The sequence below is a fragment of the Armigeres subalbatus genome, chromosome 2, assembly GCF_024139115.2.
Source record: "Armigeres subalbatus isolate Guangzhou_Male chromosome 2, GZ_Asu_2, whole genome shotgun sequence".
In the NCBI taxonomy this organism is placed as follows: domain Eukaryota; kingdom Metazoa; phylum Arthropoda; class Insecta; order Diptera; family Culicidae; genus Armigeres; species Armigeres subalbatus.
The window spans coordinates 181,508,328-181,520,953 of NC_085140.1; the positions used below are offsets into that span (position 1 = coordinate 181,508,328).

General features: G+C 45.1%; 2 protein-coding genes across 2 annotated transcripts; one reads left to right on the forward strand and one right to left on the reverse strand.

Annotated features, from left to right (window-relative positions):
* Nucleotides 1–1,046: 1,046 nt before the first annotated feature.
* LOC134217604 (uncharacterized) lies at nucleotides 1,047–1,631 on the reverse strand (the record flags this gene model as incomplete). Its single annotated transcript, XM_062696389.1, has 2 exons — nucleotides 1,047–1,423; nucleotides 1,508–1,631. Coding segments are annotated over 2 exons (501 nt in total), but the record flags the coding sequence as incomplete, so codon positions are not given.
* A 6,533-nt stretch (nucleotides 1,632–8,164) lies between these two features.
* LOC134215572 (uncharacterized) lies at nucleotides 8,165–12,394 on the forward strand. Its single transcript, XM_062694729.1, has 6 exons — nucleotides 8,165–8,230; nucleotides 8,300–8,472; nucleotides 8,539–9,385; nucleotides 9,446–9,696; nucleotides 9,768–12,192; nucleotides 12,259–12,394. The coding sequence occupies exons 1-6, from the start codon at nucleotides 8,191–8,193 to the stop codon at nucleotides 12,339–12,341; spliced, it is 3,819 nt and encodes a 1,272-aa protein (XP_062550713.1). The 5' UTR covers nucleotides 8,165–8,190; the 3' UTR covers nucleotides 12,342–12,394.
* The last annotated feature ends 232 nt before the right edge of the window (nucleotides 12,395–12,626 follow it).

Sequence of the window (12,626 nt, forward strand, 5' to 3'; positions counted from 1 at the left end):
GGAGGAATTCCTGGAGGAACTTCCGGAGGAATTCCTAGAGGAACTTCCGGAGGAATTCCTGGAGGAACTTCCGGAGGAATTCCTGGAGGAACTTCCGGGGGAATTCCTGAAGGAACTTCCGGAAGAATTCCTGGAGGAACTTCCGGAGGAATTCCTGGAGGAACTTACGGAGGAATTCCTGGAGGAACTTAGGCTAAGGACTGTATAGAAAATAAGTTATCAACTTTATTTTTTTCGAATCAAATCAGATAAATTTCAAGAGTTTTTAAAAATTTGTCCAGCAATATGTGTTAATTCTGTTTGTTAAGTTTTATGAAAAATATAATACTGAATAAATATTGCATTATTCCAACATTTATTCAAGCATTTTCCACCCTGGTCACAAATCGTCATAAAATTGACCAGTTTTTTAACATGACTTTTTTCTGATCCAAATTCCGGTCACTTGGGATTTTCTCCATTTTCCGACAAGTTAGCAAACATGCAGTATTACCCAAGCTTGTTAACAATGAATTTTCCCTTTGCGGGGTAAATAGCGGAACGCTTGGCCGAATTATCCATCTCGATACCTTCTTACGGAGCCATGTGTCAAAAACTCGAATTTCAAAATCACTTTCAATTTGAGATACATCGAAACAACAAATTTTCAACAAACAAAAAATTCTGATTTGTAACTTAACATATGAATACATCGAATGCAGAATACAACAAACGTTCATGAGCTTCTGAGTAGTAATACTTTGAAAGTGGATAACTTATTTTCGATACTTAAATATTGGATAAATCGTGAAGGAACGTCCGGAAGAATTCCCGGAGGAACTTCGGCAGGAATTCCTGAAGGAACTTCCGGAAGAATTCCGGAACCGTAGGAAAATCGCCGAAATGTAGGAATTCCTGGAGGAACTTCCGTAGGAATTCCTGGAGGAACTTCCGTAGGAATTCCTGGAGGAACTTCCGTAGGAATTCCTGGAGGAACTTCCGTAGGAATTCCTGGAGGAACTTCCGTAGGAATTCCTGGAGGAACTTCCGTAGGAATTCCTGGAGGAGCTTCCGTAGGAATTCCTGGAGGAACTTCCGTAGGAATTCCTGGAGGAACTTCCGTAGGAATTCCTGGAGGAACTTCCGTAGGAATTCCTGGAGGAACTTCCGTAGGAATTCTTGGAGGAACTTCCGTAGGAATTCCTGGAGGAACTTCCGTAGGAATTCCTGGAGGAACTTCCGTAGGAATTCCTGGAGGAACTTCCGTAGGAATTCCTGGAGGAACTTCCGTAGGGATTCCTGGAGGAACTTCCGTAGGAATTCCTGGAGGAACTTCCGTAGGAATTCCTGGAGGAACTTCCGTAGGAATTCCTGGAGGAACTTCCGTAGGAATTCCTGGAGGAACTTCCGTAGGAATTCCTGGAGGAACTTCCGTAGGAATTCCTGGAGGAACTTCTGGTGGAATTCCTGGAGAAACTTATGGAGGAGTTCTTGGAGAAACTTCCGGAGGAATTCCTGGAGGAACTTACTGAGGAATTCCTGGAGGAACTTCCGTAGGAATTCCTGGAGGAACTTCCGTAGGAATTCCTGGAGGAACTTCCGTAGGAATTCCTGGAGGAACTTCCGTAGGAATTCCTGGAGGAACTTCCGTAGGAATTCCTGGAGGAACTTCCGTAGGAATTCCTGGAGGAACTTCCGTAGGAATTCCTGGAGGAACTTCCGTAGGAATTCCTGGAGGAACTTCCGTAGGAATTCCTGGAGGAACTTCCGTAGGAATTCCTGGAGGAACTTCCAGACGAAATCCGGGAGGAGTATCTGGAAGAATTTCCCAGAGGCACTTATGGAGAAATATCTGGAGGAATGTCCAAAGGAATTTCTTGACGATCTTTTGAAAAATCTCGTAGAGGAACTTCTGGAAGAATTCCTGGAGATACTTCTGAAAAAATTTTGGCGCTTGAAACTGGTTCACGCCGAACTACGCCGCCGCCAATCACCAAAGGCGTGATACCACCACGCCGCCGCCACTGGCTGCAATTGATCTATCAGGCCACCGCCGGTAGAATATCAATCAGCACATGGAAGTACCCGGAAGGTGGCCAATCCGATCGAAAACTACCGAAATGGATTCCAGTTTACTTGTTTTGCAAAATCATGAAGTTTGACATGTCGCAAGATGGGTTCCAAGCTTGGATAAATATTGGCCACTTCCCCAAGAGAACCAGGCCCTGGAAGTACCCAAAGAGTGGCCAATTCATTCGAAAATCGCCGAAATGTACTCCAGTGTACTTGTTTTGCAAAATCATGAAGTTTGACATGCCGCAAGATGGGTTCCAAGATTGAACGGATATTGGCCACTTCCTCAAGGGAACCAGGCCCTGGAAGTACTCGGAGGCTGGCCAATTCGATCGAAAATCGCCGAAATGTACTCCAGTGTGCTTGTTTTGCAAAATCATGAAGTTTGATATGCCGCAAGATGGGTTCCAAGATTGAACGGATATTGGCCACTTCCTCGAGGGAACCAGACCCTGGAAGTACCCGAAGGTGGCCAATTCGATCGAAAATCGCCGAAATTTACTCCATTGTACTTGTTTTGCAAAATCATGAAGTTTGATTTGTCGCAAGATGGATTCCAAGATTGAACGAAAATTGGCCACTTCCCCAAGGAACCAGGCCCTGGAAGCACCCGGAGGGTAGCTAATTCGATCGAAAATCGCCGAAATGTACTCCAGTGTACTTGTTTTGCAAAATCATGAAGTTTGACATGCCGCAAGATGGGTTCCAAGATTGAACGGATATTGGCCACTTCCCCAAGGGAACCAGGCCCTGGAAGCACCCAGAGGGTGGCCAATTCGATCGGAAGTCGCCGAAGTGTACTCCAGTGTACTTGTTTTGCAAAATCACGAAGTTTGACATGTCGCTAGATGGGTTCCAAGATTGGACGGATATTGGTCACTTCCCCAAGGGAACCAGGCCCTGGAAGTACCCGGAAGGTGGCCAATTCGATCGAAAATCGCAGAAATTTACTCCATTGTACTTGTTTTGCAAAATCATGAAGTTTGACATGTCGCAAGATGGATTCCAAGATTCAACGAAAATTGGCCACTTCCCCAAGGGAACCAGGCCCTGGAAGCACCCGGAGGGTGGCCAATTCGATCGAAAATCGCCAAAATGTACTCCAGTGTACTTGTTTTGCAAAATCATGAAGTTTGACATGCCGCAAGATGGGTTCCAAGATTGAACGGATATTGGCCACTTCCCCAAGGGAACCAGGCCCTGGAAGCACCCGGAGGGTGGCTAATGCGGTCGGAAATCGCCGGAATGTACTCCAGTGTACTCCAGTGTACTTGTTTTGCAAAATCACGAAGTTTGACATGTCGCAAGATGGGTTCCAAGATTGAACGGATATTAGCCACTTCCTCAAGGGAACCAGGCCCTGGAAGTACCCGGAGGGTGGCCAATTCGATCTAAAATCGCCGAAATTTACTCCATTGTACTTGTTTTGCAAAATCATGAAGTTTGACATGTCGCAAGATGGATTCCAAGATTCAACGAAAATTGGCCACTTCCCCAAGGGAACCAGGCCCTGGAAGCACCCGGAGGGTGGCCAATTCGATCGAAAATCGCCAAAATGTACTCCAGTGTACTTGTTTTGCAAAATCATGAAGTTTGACATGCCGCAAGATGGGTTCCAAGATTGAACGGATATTGGCCACTTCCCCAAGGGAACCAGGCCCTGGAAGCATCCGGAGGGTGGCCAATTCGATCGAAAGTCGCCGAAGTGTACTCCAGTGTACTCCAGTGTACTTGTTTTGCAAAATCACGAAGTTTGACATGTCGCTAGATGGGTTCCAAGATTGGACGAATATTGGCCACTTCCCCAAGGAAACCAGGCCCTGGAAGTACCCGGAGGGTGGCCAATTCGATCGAAAATCGCCGAAATTTACTCCATTGTACTTGTTTTGCAAAATCATGAAGTTTGACATGTCGCAAGATGGATTCCAAGATTCAACGAAAATTGGCCACTTCCCGAAGGGAACCAGGCCCTGGAAGCACCCGGAGGGTGGCCAATTCGATCGAAAATCGCCAAAATGTACTCCAGTGTACTTGTTTTGCAAAATCATGAAGTTTGACATGTCGCAAGATGGGTTCCAAGATTGAACGGATATTGGCCACTTCCCCAAGGGAACCAGGCCCTGGAAGCATCCGGAGGGTGGCCAATTCGATCGAAAGTCGCCGAAGTGTACTCCAGTGTACTTGTTTTGCAAAATCATGAAGTTTGACATGTCGCACGATGGATTTCGAAGCCGATCTGCCAGTGACATTTTTTTCCGGGAGGGAGGTAACCCCAGTACTCCCCGGAATATCTCCGGAACCATGGCCATTGCACAAAAATTGACCTTGGTTCCTAAAACTATAGGAATTTTGTGATCGATCCCAGAAGATTGCTTGAAAATCCGTTAGAAATTGGCTGAGCTGCATGGTTTTGAATTTTGAGTTTTGTCGTGAAATGGGGGTTGGGGACGTACGTGTTAAAAGCAACACTTATACTAAACTCGAGCAAGTTAGCCATACAAAAACAAGTCAGTTTGGTAAGATAAGTCGAGTCAAGTACGAGACACTGAAGACGGCCTTACTGTTGAGGTCGAAATACGTATCTGTCAAGATACAATTAAGTGGTGGAATTCAATGGGATTGTACAAACTCGTCTTATGACAAGTGAAGACATTCCACTAAAAAGCTCAAGATAATTTTCTTAACAAGATAAGTCAGTTGTAAATATTTATAGTTCTAATAACGGCAACGTGTGCTTAGAACCATATTTGGCGTTGTGCAAGAGAATGATGTGTGGCGGCGAAGGATGAAACAAGAGCTCGCCCAGCTCTACGCTGAACCCAGTACCCAGGAGGTAGCTAAAGCAGGAAGGGTACGATGGGCAGGGCATATTTCAAGAATGCCGGACAGCAACCCTGCAAAGCTGGTGGTTACTTCCGACCGGCAGGTACAAGAAGAATTGAAGGACATCTATCTAGGTGGATTAATCAGGGTTTTTGGTGATATTTTTGGATTCTTATATGGATTCTTTTGAAATTTCTTAACTTTAAACTTCAAATCAAGATTTCTCGAGATTCCTCCTAGGGATTTTTTTTAAAAATTGGTCCTGAGGTGCAGAATTACCACAGGAATCGAGCCCTGTACTTGGTTTTGATGGACATTTTTATTTTATAATAACGGTCTACCGGGGCACCGTGAGCGTTCTATGCACAGCTGGAGCAGACATACGATGGATGCCCACTGCGGGACGTCAAAATCGTCATCGGTGACATGAATGCACAGGTAGAAAGGGAGGAAATGTATAGACCGCTCATCGGACCGGATAGTCTGCATACCGTATCGAATGACAACGGCCAACGATGCATAAATTTCGCAGTCTCCCGTGGAATGGTAGTCCGAAGCACCTTCTTTCCCCGCAAAAATATCCACAAGGCCACATGGAGATCACCTAACCAAGAAACGGAAAACCAAATCGACCACTTTCTAATCGACGGTAAATTCTTCTCCGACATCACGAACGTTCGCACTTACCGCAGTGCGAATATTGAATCCGACCACTACCTCGTTGCAGTATGCCTGCGCTCAAAACTCTCGACGGTGTACAACACGCGTCGAAGTCGGAATCCGCGGCTTAACATTGGGCGGCTACAAGACGGTAGACTAGCCCAAGAATACGCACAGCAGCTGGAAGTGTCACTTCCAACGGAAGAGCAGCTAGGCGCAGCGTCTCTTGAAAATGCTGGAGAGATATTCGATCCGCCATTGGTAGCACCGCAACCGCTGCACTTGGCACGGTGCCCCCGGATCAGAGAAACGACTGGTATGACGGCGAATGTGAGCAGTTAGTGGAAGAGAAGAATGCAGCATGGGCAAGATTGCTGCAACACCGCACGAGGGCGAACGAGGCACGATATAAACAGGCGCGGAACAGACAAAACTCGATTTTCCGGAGGAAAAAGCGCCAGCAGGAAGATCGAGACCGTGAAGAGACGGAGCAACTGTACCGCGCTAATAACACACGAAAGTTCTATGAGAAGGTAAACCGTTCACGTACGTGAAGTTAAACCGTGAACGCCGCCTACAAGGTACTCTCCCAAATTTTATGCCGTCGACTGCAAGGGAGTTCGTGGGGCAGTACTAGGCGGGTTTTATGGGCGAACGCTCCATCACGGACCAGGTGTTCGCCATTCGCCAAGTACTGCAGAAATGCCGCGAATACAACGTGCCCACACATCATCTATTTATCGACTTCAAAGCCGCATATGATACAATCGTTCGGGACCAGCTATGGCAGCTAATGCACGAACACGGATTTCCGGATAAACTGACACGGTTGATCAAAGCGACGATGGATCGGGTGATGTGCGTAGTTCGAGTTTCAGCGGCATTCTCGAGTCCCTTCGAAACCCGCAGAGGTTTACGGCAAGGTGATGGACTTTCGTGTCTGCTATTCAACATCGCTTTGGAAGGGGTAATACGAAGAGCAGGGATTAACACGAGTGGTACAATTTTCAATAAGTCCGTCCAGCTTTTTGGCTTCACCGACGACATAGATATTATGGCACGTAACTTTGAGAAGATGGAGGAAGCCTACATCAGACTGAAGAGGGAAGCTAAGCGGATCGGACTAGTCATCAACACGTCGAAGACAACGTACATGATAGGAAGAGGTTCAAGAGAAGACAATGTGAGCCACCCACCGCGAGTTTGCATCGGTGGTGACGAAATCGAGGTGGTAGAAGAATTTGTGTACTTGGGCTCACTGGTGACTGCCGAAAATGACACCAACAGAGAAATTCGGAGACGCATAATGGCTGGAAATCGTACGTACTTTGGACTCTGTAGGCCTCCGCTCCGATCGAATAGAGTTCGCCGCCGTACCAAACTGACAATCTACAAAACGCTCATTAGACCGGTAGTCCTCTACGGACACGAGACCTGGACGATACTCGTGGAGGACCAACGCGCACTTGGAGTTTTCGAAAGGAAAGTGCTGCGTACCATCTATGGTGGGGTGCAGATGGCGGACGGTACGTGGAGGAGGCGAATGAACCACGAGTTGCATCAGCTGTTGGGAGAACCATCCATCGTTCACACCGCGAAAATCGGACGACTGCGGTGGGCCGGGCACGTAGCCAGAATGTCGGACAGTAACCCGGTGAAAATGGTTCTCGACAACGATCCGACGGGCACAAGAAGGTGAGGTGCGCAGCGGGCGAGGTTGATCGATCAGGTGGAAGATGACTTGCGGACCCTCCGTAGACTGCGTGGTTGGCGACATGTAGCCATGGACCGAGCCGAATGGAGAAGACTTTTATATTCCGCACAGGCCACTTCGGCTTTAGTCTGAATAAATAAATAATAACCTCACTTGATCAGTACAGTTGCTGATGAAGAATGTGTATAGCCGCCAGACATTCTAAATACTCACGCTCCTCTAATGTGGACGTGTACTATACACATGTGGAAGTATTGGCTTGAGAAATGGATTGCGAGTGATTTGACTATGCGTCCAATTTGGGAATCTCGAGCTCGTTCAGTAGCCTCTAGGTTGCGAAGGCCGACGGAGGTCCTTCGTAGCTTAGTTGGTTAAAGCACCAGTCTAGCGTACTGTAGGGTCATGGGTTCGAGCACCATCGAAGGGAAAGTGGTTACCTCCAATACATTTTCCAAATCAATATCTTCCACATAACGTACATACTCACATATGAATTCGATAATCGTCCATTTCGGTTTTCTACTGAATTGATATTAACTAGTGCATTGACACCATGTGGCCAGGGTATCATAAACACAATGATCATATTGTCATGAACATTCCCCATCCGAGAATATCAAACTCATGTTTCCCGAACTGGAATGGCAATCGAATATATTTGTTACGCTAACTATGGACCTTTTGTAATTATGAGGTAAATGTTAATGAGGTTCAGTAAAATTAAATTGAACATTTGTTCGTCGAAATAAAATCCAAATAATTGACTGTCTAATCCTGACCATCTCAATGAGCACACTACTTAATGCGAAAAAACCCATCCATGCGTAAAACCTCAACACGTCGGTCTGACCGATACTTTCGAATATCAATTTAAGCCGTGCAATATTGTTCTACTCAAACCGTACAGCACTTCAGAACTAGCGCTCGAAATCAACTGTGCTATGGCGGTAAGCCTCACGATCAACGGTCAAGCATATTGCGGTGAGTGTTTGGTGTGGAATATTTGTTCGAATATAATTACGATTATATTGAATTGTTTTTCCCTATTAGCTAACCCAGGTGCGATCCCGATCGACACCACTCTGAACTCATTTATTCGAAACCATGCGCACCTGTCCGGGACTAAATTTATGTGTCTCGTGGGGAGTTGTGGTGCTTGCACGGTCCATGTGGCAGGAGTTCATCCCATCAGCAGGGAACCGACGTCATTCGCTGTGAATTCGGTATATCGCGGTATATCTTTGTGGTTTGAACTGGAACACTAATTTGATTCTTAATTGTTTTATTAGTGCTTGATGCCAGTTTACGCCTGCCATGGGATGGATATTACGACTATCGAGGGGATTGGATCTAAAGTTGATGGATACCACCCTATTCAGCGACGGTTGGCACGCTTCAATGGATCTCAGTGCGGTGGCTGTTCCCCTGGGATGGTAATGAATATGTACGGGCTGATGAGGTCTTCGAAAGGACAGCTGACGATGGACGAAATAGAAAAATCTTTCGCAGGAAATGTTTGCCGGTGTACCGGGTATCGGCCAATAATGGATGCAATGAAATCATTCGCATCCGATGCGTGCAGTGCTTTGCTTGAGAAGTGTGGAGACATAGAAGATTTGGGAGACTTGTGCAATCAAATCGATTCAAGTGGGCATAGATGCGCTGAAGTTCTGACGAGAAACCCAATTCATTTATTTTTCGACAATGGTAGAGAGTGGCATAAAGTCTTCACATTGGCTGAAGTTTTTGAAATACTAAAAGCTATTGGATTCAAATCCTACTGCTTTGTAGCTGGCAGCACAGGACAAGGCGTTTATTTAGATAGAGATAAAATCAAAGTGTTCATAGATATTAACTCGGTTGAAGAATTACATTCTCATTGGATAGGAAAAGACCTTATAGTAGGAGCGAATGTATCGTTGACTGAATTCATTAATATATTAAATGAAGCAGCCAAAAGTCAGGCTCATTATAAATATTGTGAGCAGTTGAGCAATCACGTGTCCATGATGGGAAACGTGACGGTGAGAAACGTAGGATCGATTGCTGGTAATTTGTGTTTGAACAACAAGCACAAAACATTTAATTCAGATTTACACGTAATTTTGGAAGCTGTAGGTGCTCGAGTAACAATATGTAATATAAACCCAATATTTTAGAATTTGATTACCTTTTAATCTTAATACTTATTTGCAGCGGATTGTGATGGCCAACTTGATACGATTACTCTGGAAAAGTTGTCGCGCACCAACATGGACAAAAAACTAATCCTAAACATCTCATTTCCACCGATGCATGCAGATAATTATGCTTTCCGTTCTTATCGCGTTGGGTCACGATCGCAGGGTGGGCGCGTTGCCGTCAATGGAGCCTTCCTCGTACGCTGGTGTGCCAGACAGCGAAACATTAAGTCTGCAGTTGTTTGTTTTGGTGGTATCAATCCAACCGTAAAGTAGTTCGTTTCAAACACCTTGGCTTTGGAAGGCCAATTCTAATTGTACTTTTTCTTTCGTTCTAGTTTACTCACGCAATCGAGACTGAGAAAGCACTTTGCGGTAAGAATCCATTTCACAGTGACGTACTTCAGGAGGTCCTACATGTTTTAGACTTGGAATTGAAACCAGCATGGGATCTTTTTCTGACTAATCCTGACTATCAAAAACAGGCTGCAATTGGAATCTTCTACAAATTTTGGCTCGATATTGCTCCCAGGAACCTCATTGATTCGAAATTTAAATCAGGATCAACTGTGTTAGAAAGACCACTATCAAGTGGTTCACAGAGTTATAAAACATTCCCCCAAAACTGGCCACTCACCAAGAACATATCAAAACTTGAGGCGCAGTTACAAACCTCTGGTGAGGCATCTTACATTAATGATATGCCCTCAATGGCTCATGAACTGTTTGCTGCTTTCGTCATTGCCACTAAACCTCGCACTACAATTCAACAGATCGATGTGTCAGATGCCATTGGGACTCCTGGTGTAGTTGAATTTCTGTCTGCTAGAAACATTCCAGGCAGTAACAATTTTATGCCATATGCGAACAGCTCTAAACACTACTTTCCATATGGACAAGAAACGGAAGAGATATTCTGCACTGGCAAAGTGCTATTTCACGGCCAACCAGTTGGTTTAATCTTGGCTGAGTCCTACGAGTTAGCGAATCGTGCTGCCAAACAAGTTCATATTGAATACTCCGAACCGGATGGTCGCGTTCTTCCAACTTTGAAGCATGTACTTCAATCAAATGCCACAGATCGTATCAGATCAGCGGGCGAACCTCGAACAGGTCCCGGCTACGAATCAACCAGCGGGGGCTACTACAGAATATCTGGCCAGCTCTCACTCGAAGGACAGTACCACTATACACTCGAAACTCAAACGTGTATCTGCGTACCGAAAGAAGATGGAATGGACGTGTACAGTTCAACGCAAGATACGGACCACGTACAAGTCACCATCGCCGGAGTCCTGAAATTACCACAAAGCAAGATTAACGTGATCTGTCGGCGAGTGGGAGGTTCTTTCGGTTCAAAAATTACTCGAAGTTCGCAGGTTGCTGGAGCCTGTGCTTTGGCTGCACACGTAACTCAACGCCCAGTCCGATTCACACTTTCCCTGGAATCTAACATGAGTTCCTTTGGTAAACGCAAAGGCAGTGTAAATAACTACGAAGTGTCAGTACGAGGTGATGGGAGAATAGCAAAACTTACCAATAGTTTTATTTATGACTGCGGAGCTCACATTAGTGAACCCATTGTACCATTATATACTGCGTATTTCACTAATGGTTACGATAATACCGCATGGAAACTTATTCCGAACAAAGTACGTACAGATACTCCCACTAATATTTGGTGCCGATCCCCAGGATCGGTCGAAGCAGTGGCCACAATCGAAACAATCATGGAACACATTGCGTTTAAAAGAAGACTTGATCCACTTGACGTTCGTATGGTAAACTTCGCCAAGAATAGTAAACTGCGTGAATTGTTACCACAATTCAGAAAAGATGTTGAATTTGATGATCGCAAGAAAGAAATCGAAACATATAACGACTCCAACCGCTGGAAGAAGCGAGGCATTTCCCTAGTTCCTTTGGCGTATCCAATGCAATTTATGGGTGGAATGAAGGCTTGGATTGCCATTCATCATCTAGATGGTTCGGTTTCTATTTCCCATGGTGGCATAGAAATGGGCCAAGGATTGAATACTAAGATTGCCCAGATTGCTGCTCACATCTTAGGGGTTCCTTTAGAGAAAATAAAGATCAAGCCCCACAACACTTCAATTACACCAAACAGCTTCATAACTGGTGGTAGTCTGTCCAGTGATCAAGTGGGTTACGCGGTGTTGAACGCTTGTCAGATCTTAGTCGACAGAATAAGACCCATAAGAAATGCTAATCCCACTGCTTCATGGGAAGATCTGGTGAGCACTTGCTTCACGTTGAACGTGAATCTGACCGCCTCTTATTGGTCTACTGGAAAAGAAACGAAAAAGTATACAATCTGGGCCTTGGGTTGTAGTGAAATCGAGTTGGACGTTTTAACGGGTAACACCAGAGTAGTTCGGGTGGACATCCTTGAAGATACCGGTGAAAGTTTAAGCCCGGGAATGGATATAGGACAAATCGAAGGTGCGTTTGTCATGGGACTGGGATACTATCTCAATGAATCCCTGCGATATGATTCAGAAACCGGAGCCCTGTTGAACAAAAGTGCGCTGACATACAATCCACCCGGACCGAAGGACATCCCCACAGATTTCCGGATAAAATTGTATCAAAATAGTTCGGAAAACTCAACGGGAGTGCTGCGTTCGAAAGCCACGGGAGAACCGGCCTTTTCACTTGCTATATCGGTTATATTTGCATTGCGACAGGCGATTATGTCGGCACGTAAGCACGCCAACCTACCAGCGGAATGGATACCACTGGGTTTGTCTTAGCTTCGAACGTTTGGTGAATTGATTGATTACATGGTCAAATTTTAAACTTTTTCAGGGCAACCAGCTACGCCGGATAACATCTTACATTTAGCTGGAAATTCGATTGATCAATATGTTTTCTCTGAATGTCAATCTTGATTGGAATAAAATAAATAAATGTATAGGGTATGTGGCTCAAACCTTATCCTAAAATGCTACGGTTGAGCACATTTATCGTTATAAATCTCCATATATTGCAGTTCCAACCAAAATTATTCAACTAGCCGGCTTGTTTACTTTTGGTTTTGACACCAAACGGCGAACGGCAAAAAATAACGATGAATGTCCACAATAGGGGAGATTGGGGCAAGATAGCCAATATTCATTATGACTTAAGTTAACATTATATTAAAATTATCATTACGTCTTTTCTTCATTTTTTAT

Bases quoted from the DNA above. Each gene is read 5' to 3' on its own strand.
- LOC134215572 (XM_062694729.1), top strand. From the start codon at position 8,191: ATGGCGGTAAGCCTCACGATCAACGGTCAAGCATATTGCG. The intron at 8,473-8,538 runs GTATATCGCGGT...TTGTTTTATTAG, and splicing joins CGTCATTCGCTGTGAATTCG to TGCTTGATGCCAGTTTACGC. The intron at 9,386-9,445 runs GTAATATAAACC...ACTTATTTGCAG, and splicing joins AGGTGCTCGAGTAACAATAT to CGGATTGTGATGGCCAACTT.